Source organism: Barbus barbus (assembly GCF_936440315.1).
Source record: "Barbus barbus genome assembly, chromosome: 25".
Taxonomy (NCBI): Eukaryota; Metazoa; Chordata; class Actinopteri; order Cypriniformes; family Cyprinidae; genus Barbus; species Barbus barbus.
Window position 1 is genome coordinate 2,322,821 of NC_136753.1, and position 27,148 is coordinate 2,349,968.

The 27,148-nt window shown below is 36.4% G+C and overlaps 1 protein-coding gene across 4 annotated transcripts in view; it reads left to right on the forward strand.

Annotated features, from left to right (window-relative positions):
- Nucleotides 1–27,148, forward strand: part of LOC306845106 (pre-B-cell leukemia transcription factor 1-like) — a 75,006-nt gene that overhangs the window by 38,803 nt on the left and 9,055 nt on the right. For all 4 annotated transcript variants that reach the window (XM_079377689.1, XM_079377691.1, XM_079377690.1 and 1 more), the window contains 3 exons: nt 18,819–19,060; nt 23,842–24,032; nt 25,881–26,016. In XM_079377689.1, the coding sequence (XP_079233815.1) occupies nt 18,819–19,060; nt 23,842–24,032; nt 25,881–26,016 (569 nt within the window). The remainder of the gene's footprint in view (nt 1–18,818; nt 19,061–23,841; nt 24,033–25,880; nt 26,017–27,148) is intronic.

Here is a 27,148-nt window from a genome sequence, read left to right on the forward strand (position 1 = left end):
AAAATTCAGTTAAAACACTAATAATTTAATAACAATGTTAATTTTCATCTGTGTCAAATCCTAAAAATAGAAACCCTTTTTTGATATTGTACATTTATAATGTTGTGATGCCTAAATACAAATTTTTTTGTTTTATTTTTGGATACAAAATATATATTTTTTAATATCGGTAAAAAAAAAAGCTTGCATCGAAAAGCCATATAGAGACCAGAATATTGCAGCGACTTGAGATGTTTTGACTGTCGGGACCTAGCAATCACCCTAGCAACTGCTTAGCAACACCCTGTAGCATTGCATTGGTGAGTTTTGCACAGGAAAGCACTGAAAATCTGGTTTTATCTGTATCGATTCCCAAGTATTTCCTGCATGGCTGTGTTAAGGATGTTGTTCTCAGGGTATTTCTGGTCATTTTGAAGTCTCTCCTGTTTATGCGGAGGGTTGTGCGTTAATGGAAGGTGATGTGTTTTGATGTGTTGTGTTATATGTCTCTGAATGGCAGGAGGAAAGTCGCTCTGCCTGCGTCTCCAGCACAAAGTAACCCAAATGGAGGACCCGCGGGACTCTCGCTGCTCGTTCCCTCTCTTTCTCTTTCTCTTTCTCTCTGCAGCTGTGAATCTCATCTCAGAGACGTATCAGACAGACGCAGACAGAGCTTCACTGGCAAACACAAAGAAAAAGATATTTATGTGCTTCCAAATATGAACAACAATGCCTCAATCCAAGTGTTCGGCATGCAGAAATCTGTTTCAGAGTTTTCCGTTCCATTCCTGACATGGCAGATGCATTTATTTTTATAGTTGCTTCGTTGAGTACTTAAGACCCAAGCTTAAAATACACTTTCTCAAAAAAGCCAGTAATTAAAAGGCTTGTGTGAGACTTCCATGTGTGCCACATGGAACAAATCTGATGTCTTGATGCCTTTCTAGGAACTGTTTTCATTAAAGTGATCTTAAATCAAAATGCATACCATCGTTGATGGTCAATTTTTAAAATGTTTTTGAAAGAAATCTTCTGCTCGCCAAGGCTGCATTTATTTGATGAAAAATACATTAATAACATTAATATTATTATGATTTAAAATGAGTTTTCTATATTAATATATTGTAAAATGTAATTTATTTCTGTGATGCAAAGCTGTATTTTCAGCATCATTACTCCAGTCTTCAGTGTCACATGATCTTCAGAAATCATTCTAATATACTGATTTGCTGCTCAAAATTTTTTTTTTTTGATTATTATCCATATTGAAAGCAGTTGTGCTGCTTCATATTTTTGTGGAAACTAACACATTTGTTTCAGAATTTGTATAAATTAAAAATGTTAAAATATATTTGATCAAATAAGGGATCAAATTAATGCAAAAGCCTCTAAGTGCCATCTGAAATTTTCTTCTAAAATTAGCATTTTTATTTTTTGAATGTTCAAATTAAAACTGATGTTTAGCACTTTAAAGAACTAAGTAATCTTTAAAAGACCCAAGTAAGGAGTGGATATTGTGATGAGCATATGAATGTCCTCTTGAATCTTTCCTCTCTCTGAGCACATTTCCCAGCCTCTCCGTCCTCTTTTCATGTGAGGCGTTTAAATCCTGTAGATGTTGTGTCGGAGGAGGCCGCGTCCATCCCACAAGCCTCGTGTGATGTTTTAATGAGAATTAGAGGCTGGTATCGCTGAGCGCTCCGCTGCGTTTCCTTAAACTGCCAAGTAAGAGCCCCATTAATAATGCAGCTCATTAAAGTGTGTAATTAATCGGGAGCGGTGTAACGGGGAGAGCAGGGGCCGCTCAGGGAGCCGCAGCGCTTCCCCGCTGAGAGAGAGGCTGCAGCGCCACACGCCTCCGACTGATGCATTATTTATGTGCCAGAAAAGAGGAGCCAGACCCAAATGAAATGAGATAGATTTGCTCGGCCTCCGTCACTGCTGGCATGCTCCGAGTCTTCAGCTGGCGTTACGACCCATCCGGTATGCCACGTGCGTGTGTGCTTTGTACAATAAATATTGAAGAGAGGCCTCCATTCTGCAGTCTCTGTGTTGGACTGGAAAGGTCAGTGTCTTGGCCGGTGAGTCTTTTGTTCTTGAGTTGGGAAATCGCTGCATGCAAGTAGGGCTCCATGAAATCTGATTTATTTTTTGCCAAATTCTAGGTTTTCAGTTTAAATTTTTCTGGATTGTGTTGGTTTTATTAAACTTCAATAATCAAAAGGATGTCTTCATAAAATGTTAACAATAATAATTTAATACCTAATTTACTTAATTTGAAAATTGATTTAAAAATGTATTAAATAAAATTAAAAACATGTCAAATTTATTATTAATATTTTATTTTATAATATTATAAAATGATATTAACAATGTTATGATAAATATTATAATATCAATAATATTTTAATAGTTCCTTATGAAATGAGTTGTTTTATTTATTTTTAATTCTGTTGCCTGCCTAATTTTTATGGATTCTATTTTTTATTATTTAATACGGACTTATTTTATTTTAAATGATTTAATAAAAAACAGTAGTATAATCAAATGAAGGCATTAAACTTTAGCATTTCAATCGATCTTTTAAAAATGTAATCGAATTAATTAATTTTTGGGCAAAAAAAGTGCTGCACAACAAAGGTTTACAGTTTCGGTTAAACATGGTTGAAAAAGTGTGTGATATTGTTTGATATTCCATAAAAATAATGTTTTAATAAATAGTATTGTTATTAATACCAGTACTTTCAAAAGTACATTCTACTGTCCAATCGCAATATATTTCTGACATAATTTCTTCAAATTAGACTGAACTTTTATTTTGGTGGGTTGTAGTGAAAGCTCATTTACCCAAAGAAGCAGTAAACAGAACAAGCAGACTTCATTTAACAATAACAGCCTTTTGTGCTTTAATATTAACAGACACTTGTCCATAACAGCCCTACTTTTTATTTATTAATCCAAAATTTTGCCAAACTCTGATATTCCGCATGCAGTAAATTCAGGTTTTATGACTAGATTCAGCAATAATTGCAGAAATTGCAGATCTCATCGGGCCCTGTGTATATCAGATAAACCTTAAAAGTCACAATGGAATCAAAATTACCCAATTAACTTGTTTACTAGGAAAACAAGTTGCAAGCTATGTGTTAATGTTGTTTTAATGTTGATTGTTGTCATTTATTGGCTTTTATTTTGATAGCACAGTGGAGAAAGAGAAAGAGAGGGAACTAGGAGAGGCTAGATAGACCTTCATGTTGTTCCAAACCTAATTTCTTTCTTCTTTTGAGCACAAAAGAAGATATTTTGACAAATGTTGGTAATCAAACCGTTGCTGGTAGCCATTGACTTGAAGCCATTGAAAAAATACTATGGAAGTCAATGGCTACCAGCAAATGCTTGGTTATGTTTGGCTTTGTAGGACTTCTAATCAGATTATAAATGTGTATTATGATTTAACAAATCACTTTCCAGCATCACATCAATTCATGATGGAGAATGTTAAGTCACAGCCTGTTTGTTTTCTCTGTCCAGTTTCTCTCATTACAGTGTCGTGTTGTCCTGTTCATTCCTCTTCACTCGTAAACTCTCAGTTTTGAAGTCCATTGGACAGCCATAATTACACTTAAATGGAGGGATTAAAAGTGTGAAGCGTCACATGTCCTTCCACACCACAGAGCACGAGATGAGCAGTGCATCGTGGGTAAGACGCTCAGACTTCATGAACAGGTTGATGCAGCGGCCCGTCTCAAACACGCCTCCCGGAGCTCCTCTCATCCCATGTGCTGCTGTAATTTACTGCGACTTGGCTAATCAGAGTAATTATGGCTTAATTACGGTTAATCACTTTTACATAAACTTGTTGGCTGAGAGAATGATGCTTTATGAAATGTGCCACACATGCGCACGCTTGACAAAGAGGCTGAGATGCATGCATCCTGAACTTCTTGAACTCAACATTTTCTTTACACTTCAGTCAACAACAGTCACCCTGTTTATGCACTTATTTTCTTCAGCTGTTCACACTTTACACCTGTTGTATAAATAGAGGTTATTAAAGGTGAAGTATGTTTTTTCCCAATATTAAAATACTTAAACCAGCTTAATGTGTGGGGCTTCACTATTTAGGGAATAAGTCTAATAAAAATTGTGGGGGAACAAATTAAGCTCCAGGTTTGCAGAGCTTGTTTGTAGGACTGCAAAATTTGGCTGAAAATGTTATGAACATGTCTTTAATAAAATATAATAAATTATTTTAATAAATAAAATATTCAACAAAATGCTATCAAAAAATCATTTAAGAAAAATAATCTAATTTTATTTTACATAACTGTAAAATTAAAATACTAATAATTATGGCTGCCGTAAAAAAGCCTATTTATTTTGTATATCAGCCTTTATTTTAGTGGACAACTAGGCTTTTGTTTTGGAGCTGCGCTTTGCTTTAATACATACTGCAATTTTATGTATTCAATTAATTTACAGCCTTTGCAATTTGATAATCATTTTAAGCCTTGCCGTGATTTCAGCTTTATTTCAAATTAATCATGTATCTCTAGTGTAAAGTCCACTATAAGGAACTTATTGATAGTTTGGTTTCCTCAAGTAAGCACTTTGATGATGGCCTGCATGCCAATTGCAAATTCTGTTTATTGACCAATAGGACATAAGTTAAAACAGCCTAGTAACTACATAAAAACACCCTGGTTACAACCCACAACAACTTAGCAATCATTCAGATGTCATAGTAGTGACAATCACTCACATTTTGTTGATAAAATATAAAAAGTTATTTTTGCAGAATCTAGTTACACACTTCACTTTTAAGGTGATTTGCTATTTAGCAGAAGCTGTTTATCCGGAGTGAGGTACAGATACAGTCGGGACAGTTTCCCTGGAGGAGCGTGAGGTTAAGTGCTTTGCTTGAGGTCAGCATGGTGTTGGTGAAATCAGCAAGTTTAGTGGAGTTGTTAACCACCAGCAGCATTAATGATCCAGGCCTGACAGTCACGTGATCTTGGTCTGATATTGAGTTGTGTGTCGTGATCCGTGCGGAACAGGACAGAAAGGCTCTGTGTCCCCCTGACTCACGTGTGATCAGCGCTGATGGTGTCATTGGTCACCCTGGCCTCTGTGGCTCTTTCGGAGACTGACGTGTTCTGCGGCGTCCCGGAGGAGTGGCTTTAATAAAGAGCTGCAGGGCAGGTTTTAATGACATGCTTGTCGCAGGCCGTCCGGCGCCTCGGGGGAGCTGAAAAATGGACGCTTTATCCGGTATGAGGGGCGACTGGGCTCTTCATACAACTCGGGTTTATATTTTGTCCTTCACTTCACAGAGCTAACCATATATTGAAATATATTACCATGTATTGAAACTAGTAATAAACATACAACAAATGGATATTGGATATTATAATTGACCCTTTCGATATATCAATCTTCCTATGTGGACCTATATAAGTAATAACAAGTATATGATATGATAAAAAAAATATGCATATGAAGCAAACAGATAATCAGATCTCAGTCTGATATTGATACCTTTAAAAACAGAAAAAGTTTTTTTTAAATATATATTTTTAATATTTAGTGTGTGTATATATATATATATATATATATATGTGTAAATACAAAATAACAGGTATTGACCAATATATATTATTATAATATGTTATTTTTAATTATCTGAATATGTTGTTTTTTTACATTGTAGTTTAATAAAAAAATAGATAATTTTTCCCAAAAATATTTGTAAAAATAATTTGAATAAATGAATGAATAAATAAATATTTTATATATGATAAATACACACACACAAATGATTTCTCAATATCTTAACAATATTTCTCTTTACAAAAACTAAAATTTGCAACAGCCTGGAAATTTTACATCTATAATTACATTTTGTAAGTTTCATCTTCATAAGTCTTGAACTCTCTCACACTGACCCATCTTTATCTCTCAGCCCTGATGTCACTGCATAATGTTATTCCTGTTGAGAGCTCAAGGCTTTCTTTACTTTAATAACGCGTAGTTGTGCATTGAAAGTGTGCTGTGCTTCATGTTGTGATGTAAACTCATGCATGTAAAGCGAACGCAGCCCTGATTAGCTGCAGCTCATAGATCACATATATTTAATAGATCTAGAGGAATATGTCTGGCCTGAGGCGCAGGATGCTTTGAAATGAGGAACGCTATTTTCCTAATGAATGACTTCACTCTCTCCATCTCCACGTCTATCTGTCTCTATCTCTGGTTTCCAGCTCAGGCTGTGTCATTAGCAGCTAGCCTGGGGCCTGGCCAGCCTCTAATGATTATAATTAGCATTATTAGAGTCGACTCTAGAGGTGCCTGTGCGGGCCAGACGCAGAGCCGGGCTCGTGCTGGTCCACTGGGCTGGAGCTGCTGGTCTCAGGCTGAAGGGATGCTTCTCTTCAGAACACACGTGCACACACACACACACACACACACGCAGCTCCTGTCAGCTCAGTTTAAGCCGTGTGTCACACCTGCACATGTACGCTGGGGCTTATTCTTTTAATTGACTTTTTAATTTGTGATTTTATTCTGTTTATGATTGAGTAATTACCCTCATGGCACCTTTTTATGTGTCTGCTGTGATCCGTTTTGTGCATAAAAAATAAATTGTATACTTATTTTACTATATTTACATATACTTATTTTTATAAATATATTTGTTTTATGAGTTTTTTAAATGCTAATTATACACAAACACACGTGTGTTGGCATAAATATATAAAAATAATACAAAAACAAATATTGGCCTTTTTATATATTGATTTGCATACTGTGTAAGCAAAACTATATAATAACAGTAATAACAAATGCATGACACGATAAACATATTCATATGAAATATATGATATGATAAACCGTGACATATGTTACATGTATATTAATTATGTATATATGTAAATAAACAATAATAAAACAACAAATATTGGACCTTTTAATTGGCCTTTTCTATATCGGTCTGTATATAAGTGAACCTATATAAAAAACAACAAATAAAAGAAAAAACTTATAAAACAACAAATATTTGTTATGATTTAAATATATACATGAAATATATGATATGCCACATATACAAACACATACAGAAAATAGTAACAACATATACCGATATATCGGTCTGCATATAAAGAAGCTCTCTAAACAAAAACAAATATATGTTATCTATCTGTCTATCTAAAAACAAATATATGGCATTATTTAAGTTTGCATTTTGATGGAATAGTTTTGTGTAACTCCTTTAATTCGTCGATATATCGGTCTACATATAAAGACACTCTTTAAACTATAAGAAATATATGATGTTACCTGTCTGTCTATTAAGGTTGATGTAATAATTTTATAGCTCCTTTAATCCTGTATCAGCATCAGACCTTTAAAATCCCCTCTTGGTCGGTTGCTAATTGACGTTATATAACACTGATGTGTGTTTTGAAGGCTTTATCTACTCAGAGTGATTCTGTTGTCTTGTTTGATGGCTTGTAAACCCATTTCCTAGCATTCTGACTGTCTAGGCTTGTAACAGCGGTGGCCTGGTTTAACAGATCGAGTCCTGTCGCACTCTTCCCGGTGTGTGGAGTTTTCCTTTCCGTTCCAGTACACTTGTGACTGTATAATGAATAATGCCGCCATTGAATTAGCATGTAGCTGTCGTCTCGACTCTAGTGCCTATGTTGTGACGGGACCACCGTCGACCCGCCCTGATTTATCAAGTGCTGCAGCCGCTCTGAATCACCAACAACAACAGCACCAACAAACAGAGCCAGAGCTGTCAGCGTCAATCTGAGCCCAGCGCTTCAGCACAACCACAGCAGAAAGGGTTAATCTGACTCCAAATGAATGCAGAATTTTCCTTCTCACTGCCAGAGATTGTTCATTTGTTTGGAAGTCAATACCAGTACCAGTGAAACTGTAGTATTATCTTTATTAATGTTGATGTAACAGAAAAAATATAAAAACATATTGCTTTATTTAAAAAGTGAAAATGAAAATAAATATGAACAAATGTATTTTTTATTTATTAGTCAATCAGTCCACTTGGTACCAAAGTTACTTTAATTATTAACTATAACTATATTAAGTTAAGTAATATATATATATATATTAGTTTCGTTCTCTGCTTTGTAGTTGAGAGATGGCAAGGCATTTATAATTGTCTTTGTCCTCTCCAGCATGTAGAGTAGAGCAGCAGTGTGTGTCTTTGTCCATGTGAAACAAAGCAGATGTGGTGTTACCGGAGACTGACAGCAGACCTAAACATCATTCATTCAACATCAGCAACATCAGCATCTCCATGACAACCAACCATGCCAACCGCCTCCAATGACACGACTGCATAAATTCACAGAGGATTACGTGTTCTTCCGGCTATTGACAGCCGTGTGTTACCCGCGCCTAATCACACACCATTAGAAACGTGAACCGCCGAGAGGATTTGGCCGTTCCGTTCGGAGCTGAATTATTTCAGGAGGAAACTGATCCGCTGACACGGATATGCATGTAATCTCACGCACTTCTTACTCCAATTCACAAATGCATTATTAATATGAATATTATTGCTCTAATGAAACGATAGCAGTCATTACAGCCATATCTTGTCCTCATTTTAAAATTATTATAACCCAATTTTTACAACACACTGAGGTCTAATGATTCTGATAGTTGCTATGAGATTTATGCTATAATATAGTACAGTACCTCTTATAAGGACATTTATCTTCCTCTTTTTATAATAACATCAGTTTATTAGTGAAATCAATGTAATATATATATAATCAAAATTTATATACAGTATATATATATATATATATATATACACACACACACACACACATACACGCACACACACACATATATATATATATATAATGTATATGTGTGTGTGTGCGTGTATATATGTGTTAAGGTGCTGTGCGGAACAACGAACACGCGACAAGCATAAACAATTACCTTCTCTTTTAATCAGAGATCCAGGAGCAGATACAGACACAGGAGTGCACACACATCATAGTAGAAACAATAACCGACAGTGAGACTAACAAACACAGGAACTTATAAAGGGGCAGATAATTGGGAAGGGCAGGTGTACACAATGACTAATTAAACTGAACTAGAACACAGGGGAAAACAGAAAACCCGACATGGAACAGTCACAAAAAACCCAACATGTAACATATCGCCCCCTCCCGGCAAGGCGTGGCCTCACGCCGTAACGTAACAACTGAGGAGGGCGGGTGGGGGCTCTGGAGGAGGATGTGGAACAGGAGGGTGGCAGAGAAAAGACATGGAGTCCAAACAATAAGTCCATGGGGGAGTGGAGGGTGGGAGAAGCCAAGGGGGAGCCAGGAACAGGAGGAGCCAGATGACGACCCAGGCCACAGTCAGGATGGTGGCCCACGGGGGAGCCGACGGAGGGAGGAGCCATGGTGGAGGAGTGACCGCCGACTCCATGGGGCCGACCCACGGCGGCGGAGCAGGTGGAGGTGGAGCCCGAGGTGAAGACGGAGAGCCGAAGAGCCAGGGTGACGCCGAAGATCCGGAGGTCCAAGGCGGAGCAGATGTCTTCGGCGACCTCGGCGCAGGCGGAGATCCGGATGGCCGCGGCGGAGCCGGAGCGACAGAGGACATAGGTGGAGCAGGAGGGAAGGAGGAGCCCAACGGAGCCGGAGGGACGAAGGGACGGGGCGCAGCCCAAGGAGAGTAGTCCTGAGGTGCAGGTAGGGGGACGACTGACCAATGCGGAGCCGGAAGGACGAGGGAGCCCGGTGGAGCTGGTGGACAGACGGGATCCGGTGGAGCCGAGGGAGCTTGAAGGCATGGTGGAGCCGCAGGGTCGCCGGACTGAGGCGGAGTCTGGCTCTCGGAGGCTGAGGGCGGAGACGAGGGATCCTCCAGACTCAACGCCAACAGAGCTGGAGGTCGGCAGACCCGCGGCAAGCCCACGCCACAGATGGTGTGCTGAGGGTGAGCAGAGGGGCTGACGAACTCCAGTGATGAGGGTGTTGGAGTAGGAACCAGATCAATGAGAGGCGGTGGGAGAGGGAGGTCGGGTGGGATAATTCCCCAGAAATCCAATACAGGAGCTGGCTTCAGGATGATTGTGTCAGTGTGAAAGTTAATGAGGTTTCCCAGGTCCAGTTCATGCTCACCCTCAGCGGTGGCGCCGTGGGCGGGGCGTTCCATCGCCCCCGCGATCTCCACAGCTTTCTCCACCGTCGGATGCACTGCCGGCTCTCGCACCTGGTCAGACGTTTGGGGCTCGGGCTCCGGGACGATCGGCAGCTCTGTCGCTCCTGATGGCGATGGCTCAACGACCGCGGCAGGCTCTGGCTCTCCGTCTGCGGTGGGCTCGGGCAGCTCCGCGCTGCGGGGTGGTAGTGGACTGGGCGCTGGGTCCCGAGTGGGGCTGGTGTCATTCTCTGCGAGGTCCACGGTGAGTTGCGATTTGCAAGACACCAGCACCCACTCGATAAAGGCGGCGAGGCTCTCTCGAGGACCGTCCCCGGACAACTGCCTACGTGTGGTGATGTTAAGTCCAGCTTTGTAGAACGTGCAGAGGCAGTAGTCCGGGAAGTGTGTTAAGTTGGCCAGGAACAAAAAATCCTCGGTGTGGTCCTCGAGAGAGCGGTCCCCCTGCTCCAGCAGGATGACGAGGACAGCGGGATCCATAATAAAAATAAAAAACTTGGAAAATAAAACGGGGGAAAAACGCCGCAAACTTGCTGTTTTGGTCGGTTATTCTGTTAAGGTGCTGTGCGGAACAACGAACACGCGACAAGCATAAACAATTACCTTCTCTTTTAATCAGAGATCCAGGAGCAGATACAGACACAGGAGTGCACACACATCATAGTAGAAACAATAACCGACAGTGAGACTAACAAACACAGGAACTTATAAAGGGGCAGATAATTGGGAAGGGCAGGTGTACACAATGACTAATTAAACTGAACTAGAACACAGGGGAAAACAGAAAACCCGACATGGAACAGTCACAAAAAACCCAACATGTAACAATATGTGTGTGTGTGTATATATATATATATATATATATATATATATATATATATATAAATTTATAAAAAACACAAGTTTTATATAAATATTACCATTATATTAAATATTATATTATATATATATAATTTGTTTTCATTATTTTTTATTAGCATGTTGTACTTCAGCAATTAGACAGATTGCACAAAAGCGCTGTGCTTTTCTTTTTAAGCGACCTGCCATAAATGTTATGATAACACAATATTAAGTTAAAAATAGTCCCACTTTAATAATCAAAAAAAGGCCTGCTCCATTTTCTTCCATCTAGATATTTTTAGTCAACTAATTGTTTCGACAACCAGTTTCGACAACTTTTAATTTGTTTGGGTAAGCTGTACGTGTCAAATCTGCTGTTGTTTGTGCCACTTCTGGTCATTAAAACAGTCTGCATCATTTTGAAGATAGAAAATTGTCAGGAAAACATGTATGTCTGTTTTCGAGTTACAATATAAATGCTACAAACAGATTTGTGGAGGTGTCTGATGGTCTCCTCTGGTCCTGTTGGACACCATCCAGTCACAAACTCCCATCTGCGTCTTGTGCTTGTTCAATTAAGATGGGTTCAGCCGGAGTGAATGCTGCTCCTTTTATAGAAGTTCAATTAATATTTCAGCATCTGAGGGAGTCGTGGCATGAAGCAGAACCACTTGATGTTTGGCTAATGGAAAATGCAGAGGACTCTGAGTGCTAACCATCCCTCTGTACACGGCCACGCTGGGAAAAAAAGGAAAATACAAGGCTTTTGGAGAAGAGCCACCTTGAGAAAAGGTACATAAATCCTGCATGTGCCTTTCCTCCAATAACACGACTGGGCTTCTCGGAAATTAAACGTATCGTCTTCGATAAACAAGCCAACGGAGAGAAAATCCATTGTCTGGTCAGCCTGTGGCCTTGGGTTTTTATTAAATATTGATTTGATTTGTGAAAGGCCACACGCTGTGGGGTTGAGCAAATGTCATGAACTCCCGTTTGTTTTGTTGCTCTTCTAACAATCTGTTGAATCGAGCGGCTGATGTCTTGGGTTGGTGGCTCAAGTAAAAGCAGCCAATCTTCTTGAGCCTCTGAACACAGATCTGGCAGGGTAGGCCTGATTTTGCTATTTGCAAATATCATTCCTGTTGTGCATGTGGGATATAACTTGCAACAGCTGACAAAACGAGCTCAAGCAGAGTAAATCTTCAGTAATGCCAAGTAAATGTCTAGACAGATGTCTGCGCTCACTGGATCATGTCATTTAAGCAAAATCACTTGATCTCATATCTTAATGAAGGAAATATAGTTAATAGTTTTATAAAGAAAGTTCCCTTATAAAGAAAGTTTTCAGTATTGTACCTTTTTAATCTGATTTTCTAACACTTTTTGCTTCAAATTCAAAAGTGTTATAAGGTTGTGATTCATCTGATTGGTTGTGAATTTCAATTTTTTTTATTTTATTTTATTTTATTAGAAGCCTAGAATGTGACACATTTTCTTCAAAATATGTAAAAATGTATTTCATTTTTATTATGTTTTGTTTTAATAGAAGCCTAGAGTCTGACACATTTTCTCCAATAGATGTAAGATGTATTTTATAAAAAAAAAAATTGCAGGCCTAGAGACATTTTTGTTATGTCATAAAGAGAGTATTCAATCTTATAGCTTTTTATCTTTTTTTTTTTTGCTTCAAAGTAAGTGTTATAATGTTGTAAGAGCAGGTTGGTTGTAAATTGAATGAAAATTAATGGGGAAATGATTGCAGACTTGTTTAAGAGATGAAAAAGACGGCTTGCTAAAGAGAAAAGGATGATAACAAGGATGTTTTCTCGGAGGCGCTAAGCTATCTGCTCGCTCTGCCCTGCTGGAGGAATCACGCAGCTCCAACACTGGAAAATATTAGCAGGAATCAATTAGCCTGCCATTATGGAGTAAAGTGGCCTTCAGTGAGTCGTGTAATTATGACCCAGAGCCAAGCCTCTTCTGAGCGTGCAGGACCCTTTACCTCATTCCGCTTAATCGTATTTATTTAAGAGAATCCATTCAGTGGTTTTAATTATGTGCTCTAGTTTACGAGAGAGATAAATAAATCATCATTTGTCTCGCTGAGACGTGGATATTCCCGTGTGCGGTTTGGACTCTTTAGCCAAGTGTCAAATGAAAATAAGTGCATAAAGGAATGTTATTTCAAGTTTAATCCTTCAGCAGGAAATAATTAGGAAATCTATAGAAAATTGAGCTCATTTAGAACAGTATTTGGACAAACTTCAGCACATAACTTGTCCCACACCATTTGTGTTACGGATATGAATGACTCTTCAAATCACACGGCTTGTTGAGGAGAGTTGGTATTCTTCTATGCGATCTGATTTAATTTGGCAAATTATTTAGTTATTTTGTTATTTTATTTAACTTATTATTTATTTATTAAATGTTCATTCTGAATGTTATTATTTTATTATTTATTTATGAATCACTCTTCAAATCACACACCTTGTTCAGTTATTCTGTTATTTTTGTATGCGATTTGACTTATTTGTCATATAATTTTTATTTTATTTTTATTTATATTTATATTATTTTTATTTTATTAGAAGTCTAGTTGTATGCATTTTCTTCAAAAGATATAACATTTTATTTATTTTATTTTTATTTTTAATTTAATTTCAATAGAAGCCTAGAGTCGGACACATTTTCATCAGAAGATATAAAATATAATTTATTGTAATTTTATTTTATTAGAACCCTAGAATCTAACACATTTAAAATGTCAAAATAAATAAATATATATAATAAAAATAAAATAAAATACTTTTTAAAATCTTTTGAAGAAAATGTGTCAGATTCTAGGTTTCTAATAAAATTAAATGAAATAAACAATTAAGTTAAATTCAAACAAAAAAATACCAGTTTTATTGTATTCTATTTATTGTTTTAAGAAAATGTGTCAGACTCTAGGGTTTAATTTATTTTATTTTATTACAAGCCTAGAATCTGACACATTTTCTTCAAAAGATGTAAAATTCTGTTCTGTTCTGTTCCAAAAGAGTATTATGCCATACATGTGCTTTTGTTGTATGCTTGTTTTTATTCATTGCAGGATAATTTCACATGTCCAAACTTCTATTCTATTCTATTCTATTCTATTCTATTCTATTCTATTCTATTCCAAGAGACATTATGCCTTATATATGCTGGTTGTATGCTTGTTTTTATTCATTGCAGGATAATTTCACATGTCCAAACCATATTCTATTCTATTCTGTTCTGTTCTGTTCTGTTCTGTTCTGTTCTATTCTATTCTGTTCCAATTGACATTATGCCTTGCTTGTTCTTGTTGTATGCTTGTTCTTATTTATTGCATAATAATTTCACATGTCCCAACTCTATTCTATTCTATTCTATTCTATTCTATTCTATTCTATTCTATTCTATTCTATTCCAAGAGACATTATGCCTTGCATGTGCTAGTTGTATGCTTGTTCTTATTTATTGCATAATAATTTCACATGTCCCAACTCTATTCTATTCTATTCTATTCTATTCTATTCTATTCTATTCTATTCTATTCTATTCTATTCTATTCCAAGAGACATTATGCCTTGCATGTGCTAGTTGTATGCTTGTTCTTATTTATTGCATAATAATTTCACATGTCCCAACTCTATTCTATTCTATTCTATTCTATTCTATTCTATTCTATTCTATTCTATTCTATTCTATTCTATTCTATTCTATTCCAAGAGACATTATGCCTTGCATGTGCTAGTTGTATGCTTGTTCTTATTTATTGCATAATAATTTCACATGTCCCAACTCTATTCTATTCTATTCTATTCTATTCTATTCTATTCTATTCTATTCTATTCTATTCCAAGAGACATTATGCCTTGCATGTGCTAGTTGTATGCTTGTTCTTATTCATTCCAGGATAATTGCATGTCCAAACCATAGTGTATCCACACCTGAACCCGCTGAAAATGACAGCGTTTGATTGGTGGGATGGATGCGGATCAGTCTGTGCAGACACAGCTGTGCTCTCATAATTCAGTCTATTGCTCTGTGTAACAATCAGCTGTCAATGAGGGATGACGGGATCCTGACGGCCGTCCCAGCGATCCTGACAGATGCTACAGCCGTGTGTTTTCTGTGTGAACCGCGTCAGCAGCGGCAGGGAGTTTCCGTTTGTGGTGAGCACGTGCAAAACTATAAACAGGATCAGGTTGTGTGCCGTCATGTTGCCAGATCACCGCAGACCGCTCTCGTACAGCACGCTTGTAAACCTGACTTTTGATTTTATAGCTCTTGAAGCATTGCTCAATACGACCTCATGAATCCGCTGCGGCTCTCCATAAAGCTTTTCATGCTTGTATGTTCAGATTATTTCTTTTCTTTCCATCGACTTTTGATCCCGTGCCATTTGTATTCTTTCAAACGAGTGTATCGTATTGCGTTTGGCTGGGGGTTTTTCGCTCTGTGTCCGTCACTGGCCAAACAGCTTTTGGTTTTAACAGACTGATGATGGAGATTCATCCAGCCAAGTCAAATAAACACCCACGAATGTGAAACCGGGACTTGGCAGAGGGGAGCCTCATCGTTTCGTGAACGGGGAATTTTTCTGTTCCATTTTCGCTTGACAGTCTAGACGTTTTATAACGTTGGGAGGAATTCTGTTGGCCTTGAGTTTCTGTCAAGACTCCCTTGTGCTCACAGTCAAGGCTTTTACTTCTAAAAGTGCCGTAAAACATGCTAAACTTGTGCGTTTGAAACCTTATTCACTGGTTTTTGGATAATCAGTTTGTAAAACTCGAGCTCAGAGTGTCTCAGTACTTTAGAAAGTTGAGATTATGAACATTGAGTGTAACTGGTTTGATTTAGTTCAGTACTTTAATGAAATAGGATCCTAAATATGGCGTTTATGAGTTGTTAACTGCAGGAAAACCGCATTAAGTTCTGCTTTTTGTGTTTTTCCAGTAATTGGGTGAAATTACTGGAGCTGTATCAAATAAGACTGCTTTGTGGCGTTTTATAGGATTGCTTTCTTAGTATTTGTGCTCCAAACATGAATGATTCCTCAAATCATGTGTGCTCTTTATTTATTGATTATATGATTATACTTACAGTTTTCACTGCTGGATGATAAAACAGATGAAAAAATCCCACATACATTAAAAACTTACCTTACCAAAGGTGTCATGTATGGGTTATTTTATGGTATTTTGTTATTTTATTTCACTTTGTTTGTTTGTTTTTCTTCTTTTTTTCAGGTTATTTTTTATTTTGTTTAACATTTAATTTCATTATCTATTCACGAATCACACACCTCATTCAGGGCTGTTTTTCTGTTATTTATGATTTAATAATTTTTGTTTATTTCATTTGTTTTATTAATAGAAGCCTGGAGTTTGACACAATTTCTTGAGAAAATGTATAAAAATATATTGTTTTATTTTTTTGAGGAAAGTTATTCTGTTATTTTTCTATGCCATTTGACCTCATTTGGCAAATTATTTATTTATTTATTTTTTAATAGAAACCCAGAGTCTGACACAATTTCTTCAAAAGGCATTAAAGAAGTGTTGTATTTTATTTATTAAGAAGAGTTATGTTATTTTTTTGTGTGATTTGACAACAGTTTTTAAAAATATTATCATTATTATTAATAATAATAATTTTAAGTCTGACACAATTTATTCATAAGATATTAAAAATATATATTTATTTTATTGTATTTGTTGAGAAGAGATATTCTGTTATTTTTCTATGTGATGTGACGTTATTTGGCAAATGTCTTAATTCATTCCTGTACGTGTTATCTTTGGTCACTTTGATGCTAATCCATGTCATCTGTGTAGCCTGTGAGATTTTCCCCATCTGAAGCCTTAGCACAGTTTCAGATTGGATGAAATATGTTTGTTAATGAAGCAGGATGTTTCTTTTGCCTGTGAAGCTCAGAAACCCAACGCTGCACAGTCGGGCTCCCGCTGGGCCTCAGCCGTGAACTCTTGACCTCTCCTGCTCGCCATCAGCCTTTGCATTTGCATTTTGACTTAAGGAGGAGGTCAGAGTCACGTCCCCCTCCCGATGACCGTCCAGCCGGCCTCTTTCTCACCGTAAACCGGGCCGCAGCGGTCTGGGGTTAATGCACCGGTGCGCGGCTTTGTCTCTGGATTAATGAAGTGTTTCCTTTGAGTCCCAGACAATGCGGCCCATAGATGAGCCACAGCCTTACAGTCTCAGAGTCGCTCTTTTGCCCATGTGTCAGAACTTGTGAGGAAATTACTCCGTCTACCCCTGACTCGCTAAGTGGATGTGACGTTAGATGAGAGACGAGAATGTCACTGATAATTAAAATGGAAGGAAGATCAAACCTGGCAGCAGGATCATGTGCCGAACCGAGAGAAAGCCTTTTATATTCCACAGTTCAGTCCCTGAATTTATATTGAGAGAGAAAACTAAATTCGAACTGGAATTAGAATAAAAATAAAATGGAAAAAAAATATTATGTGACAATTAAATAATTCAACCTTATAATAATAATAATAATAATAATGATTATTATTATTATTTCAATATATTTATTTCATTACTAAATTAAAACAATTATGCATAATAATAATAATAATACATGTATTTTATATTTATATATGTTTTCTTTGTATTTTATATAATATACAAGTCTCGGAATAATATAATATATTGTTTTTATATAAATTATTATTAATAATGATAATACTACTAATAATAATATTGTTCTAGTATTTTATATAATGTAGAATTATAATATAGTATTATAGTATATATATATTTTTAAACAATTATATTTATATAAATAAAAATATATACTGTACATGTAGTATGTAATTAATTTTTATACAATATAGTCTTATAATATTATAAAATAGAGTTTTCATATAAATATATTTAAATAAATACCATTATTTATAATGAAACTGCTACAACTAATAATATTTTTCATATTTTCTGTTGTTATAGTATTCTAATAAGTGCTATTGTATGTAGTTTTTAAAATAAGGTTATTCATATAAATATCAAATATGTTATATTAATTATAATAATGTATTTGTATATATGTATAGTTTTATATAAAGGTATTTATATAAATATCATTTACTACTAATCAAAATATTCTAGTATAATGTAGTATTACAATAATAGCGTAGCCTACTGTATAGTGTTTTATATAATGATATTTATAAGTATAAAATATGTATATACATATTCAAATGAAATGACAAAAATATAATAGTTCCTTTATGAAATTTCTAATATCATATGTATGATATCACTTAACATATTTCATATATTCACTTTCATATCATTGGCTATGGTAGAAGAACACTATATTTCTCTGAATAATGATTTGAGTGTGTGTTTGTTTCTTTTTGTGTGTGTGTGTGTGAGTGTGTGTGTGTGAGTGATGTCAAATCTAAGCATGTCAGGCCCTCTAGTGTCAGAGCCAGAGAGCGCAAGGGCCTGAGATTTACAGCCACAGAGCAGCAGCGCTGAGTGGGAAGCTCATGATATGAATTAGATGAAGTTTTATTATATCATCATAAAACTTGGCAAAGTCAACTGCAGCCTTGGCCGTTTTTTGTTTCGGCCTCAAAGACAATTTATCAGAAAGAGCGGGTTCTCTGTGGATCGATGAGGCCGGACCCGTCGTGTCAGACTCAGTATATTCAAGGCCTCTGCCACCATCACGCGGTGCATCCTGGGATATCGAGCTCTTGGAATAACCTCTCCTGCTTGTTTCATTCCAGTGTTGAGTATCCGTGGCGCTCAGGAGGAGGAGCCTCCCGATGCCCAGCTGATGCGATTGGACAACATGCTGCTGGCGGAAGGCGTGTCCGGGCCGGAGAAAGGGGGCGGGTCTGCGGCAGCTGCGGCGGCGGCGGCATCGGCTGGAGTCGGAGCCGATAACTCGGCCGAACACTCCGATTACAGAGCCAAACTCACCCAGATCCGCCAGATCTACCACACCGAGCTGGAGAAGTACGAACAGGTCAGAACACTGCAGAATATGTGTAACAGGCCAATATTTACCAGACTGAACACGGTCATCAGATGGTATAATCAAGCATGCTAAATAAACATAATGACAGACATATTCTGAACGCTTCATTAAGGGATGATTTTACAGAATTAACTAACAATAATAGTGGAAACTATACTTGAATAACTAATAATTTGGAATTTCTATATGTTATATCTTATGTTCTTCTAATATTATAGTGTTTATATAAGTTGGTTATATAAATATATAATCATTTTGAACTTAATAATATTCAACAATAGTAATAATATCATTGAAGTGAATTAAAATAACACTGAACTGAGTAATGACACTATTATCTTCTGCTTTCCTGGCGCTTTAAACTGTTGTTTTAGTATTGTTGAGATACTATCAACAGTTTTAATTCATATTTTGAATGCATTTTTATTAATTTGTTTTCATTTTAATTTCTTAAAGTTAGTATGTTTTAGGTAGTAATTTTGTTGTGTGTTTTTGTCATTTTTAATAGTTTTTTATTTGTTTACATAGTTTTAATATTATTCAGTTTTAGTTATTTTAGTACATCAAATCAAATTAAATTAAAATGAGAAAATATATTTTTTTAGTATTTTATTTCATTTCAGTTATAGCGTTTATTTTATTTCAAGTAAGCAACATTTTTTTATTTGTTTCAGTTTTAGCTATTAACGATCCTGCCATTAACAGTTCAAATTCAATTAATCAAATTTAATAAATAAATCAATTAATGAAGTTATTTTTCTGAAAATGTACCATTATGCTTGAATAACTGTGCTATTAATCTGAATTAGTGAGGATTTCACAGACATCTCAAGCATCCTAAAACTTTGATATACTCAAAACCAGGCAGTTTTTTGACAGATGGAAGTCCGTTTTGATTTTATTTGGAATAACATGCGCTGATGAATCACCAGCAACGTGTGCTGAAGTAAACACTTCAATTTTGATTTAATGTTGACTGTAATATCTCATAATTTAGATTCGTGCAACATCTGTTTGACTGCTGTTGTTATACTTTAAAGTAGTGTGTGATTGAGTGTGTGTGTGTGTGTGTGTGTGTGTGTGTGTGTGTGTGGCTCAGCAGGCAGCCTTTCCATCCCAAAGTCTGTCAGATCAGATGATGATGTGAAGAGTGTGTTTGAGATGCTCTGGGTGTTTCAGTGGGGCTCCAGCTTATTCAACCTCAGATGTGATTCACAGACACCCTCCTGTTTTAGTGTTTGAGACGCATCAGAGGCCGGTCCGGTGTTACTGCTGCCAGCCCAGCGTTCCCACGCTCACCGAAAACTGGGAGGTAGCAGACAACGTTCAAATTGTGATGTAGATTGATAAATAGGGTTGGGAATTGAAAGGAATTTAAAGATTCTGCTTCTGATTCCTCCAATTCCTTTAGTAGTTTTAAGTATGCACACATTTGTCGGCGCTGATAGCCTTGTGGGCAGTGCTCCGATATATAGTCCTGGCTCGCAGACCTTTCCCGATCCCGTCCCCCTCTCTCTCCTGCTTTGATTCTTGTCTAACTACTGGACTATCAAAATAAATCGAATAAATGCCAAAAATAAATCGTAAAAAAAAAAATGTATGCACGTATTCAAAGCAGTGTTCTTTACTGAAGAAAAGCATCATTTTTGCTATCATCTGTGTTCACTGCAGGGTTATTATTGTTAACTAAAACTACTAAAACATTTTGGTTATTTGAAATAAGGCTAAAATAAAATACAAATATTAGATGAAACAATTTTAATTAGATGGTTAGTTTCCAAGGCAAATAGTTAATTTTCGTTAGTTTATTTTGAAAAATTAAAATTAGTAACTGGAAATAAAATATATAAAAAATTTAACTGAGCTAAAACTAAAACTGAAAAAAAAAAAAAAAATGAAACCTAAATATTAATGTTAATAAATAAATAAATAAATACAAATAACAGAAGTGCACGAAAAAAATTACTATAATTCAAATGAAAATAGAAAAATAAAAACCTAATTCAAAATATTAATAAAAAACTATATTAGTTTATGAATAATACAAAAAAATATGTATTTTTAGAAAATAACTGATCCACTCATTTGAGACGTTGTTAGTTTATAGAATGTCAAAATAATAGAATTTTGTTATTCTATTGAGAACAGTTCATTTGGACTGATTGATCGAGTGAGTCATTAGATTCAAACCAGTTACTCATGAGTTTTAGACAGATTTCTGAGCCTTTAAGTGATTGATTAAACAGAAGGGTCTTGTAATGTGGTTTGTTGGTGATTCAGACGGCGCTGCTCGTGCTGTATGTGTGTTGCTGCGTGCAGCCAGAGAGGACAGTGCAGCAGAAACACGCTTCGGCTATTTGTTGTCTTGTTGTATCATTTCACAGCGTCAGAGTCTTTCTGTCTCATCACATTCAATTCAGACTGCAAGCGCAGAACTCTGGGAGAAAACACAGCTCCGCTGAACCATCTTTTCTCTGGCCGTGATGCTGTAGACTCTGTAGCTGTGCAGAATACATTGTCAGAGTAGTTTAGTACTATTAACAGAAAAATTAAATGTAATAAAATCTTACAGAGTCCTGGAATTTTTCATAGTGAATGCAGAAAACAAGTTGTAACTAAAACTAAAACCATATATATATATATATATATATATATATATATATATATGGTTATACTTTGTATTTATATATATATACTGTAGTTGCTTAATAATCCAATGGCTTTAAATTACATGTTTGCTTTTAATTATTATACTGTATATAAAACATCCTTAAGGAAATTCTTAAAGGAAGTTCATTATTTAATTATTTAATTGCTTTATATATGATGTTTTGGGTTATCATATGGTTAAAAAATGTAACACCTATATGGTAAAATATAAACTTTATTTGGAATATATTTTCAAATGATTAAAAAAAAGCTTAAGAAAATATGTGGAGTAAATTAATTGCACTATATAAGTCTCTTTGGAATATAAGTCACAGCATGTTTCAGATGATTAAAAAAAATTGACATTCTGGAAAATACAGTAAACCAATGGCATAAAACAAATAATGGCATAATTATTTGAAAAAATCCTTCAGGAAGATCAGAAGGAGTGTTTGAATGTGGTATGTATGTAAATGATTGCTGCTGTAGCTTCTTAATACTCAGGACTTGACTGGTTAAAGCCATCAGCATGGTGATGAGCATCATTCATGTTTAAGTGCGAGTATCAGTGGCCGCTGTATGGCTCTCAGTGCGCTCGGACAGTAGATCCATCCCTGATGATAAACAGTGGGGACAGAGGAGAGGTGATGTACTGAAATGCATTCTGGGACAGGGCCAGGTGTCCTCTGTTTGTTTGTTCACAAAAGGACATCCATAGCTGTCATAGGGGACCGCAAACCCACACACACACACACGGACCACCCGGCACAACAGCGAAAACGCCCTTCATCATCCACTCTGTAACTGTTGTTGTGGTCTTCCCATGAGTCCTGGTTCTCCTGACACGCTCTGCTCTCTTACTCATCTGTTTGTGTCGCTCTGTGAGTAATGAGAATCTCACGCCAATGAGGCCATTTCAGAATTAAGTCACAATATTGAAAGTGTAACGACTCCGTCACCCTCATTTTTATGCGTGATTAATGAAGTCTATGCAGGAATGAGGGCTCGAGAGATGGATGAGTTTTTATAGATATCACTGCATTACAATACATAGACCGCATCCACACTGCCATACACTCACTATACTGTTCATTCAGGATTCATATGTTGAATAATTTTTATTATAGATGATATTTAATATTATGATTGCTGGAAGTGTTCACAATGAAGCTCCAGTGTATGATTTTAAGTAGCATTGAACCATTTGGTGTACAGTAGTTTTGGGTCAGTATGATTTTTTTAAATGTTTTTGAAAGAAGTCACTTTTGCTCAACAAGGCTGCATTTGTTTGACTAGAAATACAGACATAAAACAGTAAAATTGTGAAATAGCATTAAAATTTAAAATAACTGTTTTCTGTTTGAATATATTGTAAAATATAATTTATTATTGTATTGCAAAGCTGTATTTTCAGCATCATTACTCCAGTCTTCAGTGTCACATGATCTTCAGAAATCATTCTAATATGCTGAAAAATTTCTGAATATTATCAGTTTTGTAAACAGCTGTGCTGCTTCATATTTTTGTGAAAACTGTGATACATTTTATTTTTCAGGAGTCTTTGATGAAAAGAATGAGCAGCAAATGAGCAGCTTTTATTTTAAATAGAAATCTTTTGTAACATTATAAATGTCTTTACTGTCACTTTTGATCAATTTAAGGCACCTTTCTGATTAAAACTATTAATTTCTTTTCAAAAATCGTACTCCGACTTTTTCAATCGTAATGTACAATAGAAAAGATGGGTAACTGTTTAGTCTTTGAACTCTTTAAAATAATACGTTTTAATTTTTATAAATAATTACACTTAAGCTGGTCTAAGATTCTGTTTTTAAAACTGTTCTGCTTTGACCATTAGAATTAAACAGGCTGTTGTTGTTTTTGTATGTAAATGAACTCTGTTATTAATTGGCTAGTGACAAAAAGTTGCTTAATACTGAATTGTTGATATGTAAATATGGGCGGTCATATGTTAATGAGCTCACAGTTGTGATGACATAAACATCATGGTTACTAAAGGAATCAATTTTGTAGCCAGGAGTCCTGACTGAACCCAGTTGTCCATGATAACCCTTATCTTGTTATGGTAACATGCAGGTGTCTGTGTTTCCCTCTCTCAGGCGTGTAACGAGTTCACGACCCATGTGATGAACCTGCTGAGAGAGCAGTCTCGCACGCGGCCCATCTCGCCCAAAGAGATCGAGCGCATGGTCGGCATCATCCACCGCAAGTTCAGCTCCATCCAGATGCAGCTCAAGCAGAGCACCTGCGAGGCCGTCATGATCCTGCGCTCCCGCTTCCTCGACGCCAGGTCTGTGCATGTTGCGTTTGTTTCATGCATTTGAGTGCAAATCAAACCCCACGCTCTCAATTCTTCTCCTCTGAGTGGATCACGCTCTGCGCTAAGCCTGTAGCTCTCATGTTCATGTAAACAAATGTTCCTGCGCTTTATTTGCACACGTGCGTTTTCCCGTTTCCCTCCCCGAGGGAGTGGAGGCCCGGTTCTTGCGCTTTAGGGCCGCATCCAAACCCACACATGCTTTGCGGTGTCAGTCCGTCCCTTTCTCAATGTAATCGCTTGTTCTCTTTGAAACGTGCCTGGGATTTGCATACATTTCTGTGCGGATAAATCACGCTGGAAGCCTGGAGTCGGAGGCATAACATTTAAATGAGCTTCATGTTTCCTCGGAATCCATTCTCCGTCTCTTTGGAGCATGCTCAGTTCCTCTGTTTAATCCTCTCTCCGGCTGAGACCATGCTGTGCTCATTTGCATTTAGTGAAGAGGGGTTTTGGGAGGAAATCGGCTCACCCTCTGTTCCGGCCCTTCAGTGCTGCATATGTAAAAGCCCCTGAGATGAGCTCCAATCGCACACTCTTAACCCACAGATGAGTGATGCCGAGAGGAGGTTGAATTCATTGGCACCCAAAGCTCAATTTACGGTCTCTTCTCTTTGACTATGTGTGGGGTCTGCTTTATTCTTCTTTTCAAGCATGAAGCGTCTGCCTGCTGAATTTGTTTCTGCACGTTTACACGAAGTAGGCTGAAAAATATGGCCTTAATCTATGAAAAGTTACATGTTCTGCTTTATTTTACATGTATTTTATGTGATTCATGTTACCAATTTAGATTGGGATTAATATGTAGTTTTCTTTCCAGTAAACGTCAAAATAAAGAATTAAGTAAATTAATGAAATACAATAATATAATGCAATAAAATAAAATTATAAATGAAATAATAATAAAACAAAATAGAATAAAATAAAATGGGTTTGAAATAAAATCAAATGAATTGAAATAAAATAAATTAAAATAAACCGGTAACAGTGTTGCACATACGGTTTAAATCAACCTATCACTCAGTATAAAGTCAAATTAAAATGAAAGTAAATGAATTTGAAATAAAATAATATTAAAATTATATCAAATGAAATGAATAGATAACAGGGTTGCGTATTCAATTTAAATCTAACTATTACTCAGAAGAGAGCTAGTTAGTTGATTTATCATTATTGATCAAATTATTGTTTATTTCCAATAAATTAAAGAATAAATATTTGTTTGATCATTTTCTTACAGTAACTTGACACTTTTCATGGTAGCTTTTACCTACTTTTCATGCTATGTTTTATGATTTATCCAACTTTTTCAATTTTACTAGTTTATTTTACTAGTTAACTCTCAGTGCAATTAAATAAAATAAATAGGTAACGGTTGCATATTGAGTTTAAATCATGCTAATACTCAGTAGAGGGTTAGTGTTGATATATCATTATTGATCAAATGATTGTTTATTTCCCATAAATTAAAGAACAAATATTTCTTTGATCATTTTTGGTAACAGGGTTAAATAGTTTAGGTACTTTTAATGGTTGCTTTGACCTGCTTTTCATGCTTTCGTGCTTTTTCTTGTTTTTTTAATTCACTAGTTTATCTAAGATTAAATAATTTCTCATTAAATCCCACAACGACAAAAATGTGTGGTTTGTGTCTCTAATTCGCTTCAAGTAATGAGTCGCCCAAGTGTATGTGGCCAGCGGCAGTTACTTCCTCTGTATTTACCAAAATGTTTGATATGATGCATGAAGTATATGCAAAAAAAACAAAACCGCACAAGTTCTGGCAAGATGTCCAAATCTGATGTGTTTGTGTCTGCACAGGAGGAAAAGACGAAACTTCAACAAACAGGCCACAGAGATCCTGAATGAATATTTCTACTCCCATCTCAGTAACCCGTATCCCAGCGAGGAGGCCAAAGAAGAGCTGGCCAAGAAGTGTTCAATCACCGTCTCGCAGGTACGACACTGAAAACCATCCATTCGTTCTCGCTCGTCCAAATATTGCACCCACTATTGCTCTGTCATAGTTCAATGATAGCAATACCATGGTTCTCTAATAATCAGTAGCATGTTTACCATATTTATATGCCATGCAATTACAAAAAATACCATAGTTATAAGTGCATGTTTTCCAAAAGTGCCGTCCAGGTAGGCAACTCGCTAGATATTGAGACACATCTGATGTTTGTTTCTACCTGTTTTTCATGTAAAATATATCAGTTATTCTCACGTGAGTTCAAGCTCATGCAACTCAAAAACAAAATCATTTGCAGCATGGCACCACATGCCTCTTAGCATTTTTCATCTGCTGCGCTAAATGCATAATGCATTCTAAACTATTTAATAAATTTAGCTGAAATGATTGTATGATGCATTTAGGCCTGGTTTTGAGTCAGACTCGCGGGAAGAGTGATGACTGCTGCGCCGTTTGTAATATAGAAACACCTTTAGCCTCTCGCGGGAACGGGAAGCTTAGCCGCAGGATTGATTAGCTTTTCATGGTAATGGTGTTTATCATTAGCGCAGAGCCTCATCCGCTGCTGTATTAGCCGTAATGGGCGTTAGTGTGTGCTGAGTGATTGCTGTCAGTGTATACTGTGATCATAGCTGCCAGCGTGAAAGTGATCATTTATTTCAACGTTAATGTTAGTGTGTGTGTGTGTGTGTGTGTCCATCATGGTTAGACCTCTGTCCTTGTGGCCATCACAAGTCCTGTCGATAGCATCCTTCATTGTTGGTGACGTCTACCAGCCGCTGTTGCATTTTGCTCCAACTGGTCATATGCTCTGTGATCAAAATATGCTATCAGAATAAAATTGAAAATCAGACTTTTGCACACTTTTTCAGTCCACATGTTTGTGCTTTGTGAATGCACTGAGCATTTCATTATTACACACAGAAGATTTGCTAGTATCTTGGCATGTAATCGTTTTTTAGCATGTCATTTGCAGCAAATGTATCGCAAGTATTGAGTTTTTACTCTTTTGGAATCTTTTAGCAATAGTTCAAACTTTTTAACTTAGGATGCACATTAAGTGTGTGACTGGTGCTTTTTCAGTGTATTTCATTGTTCTACACTGAAAAAAATG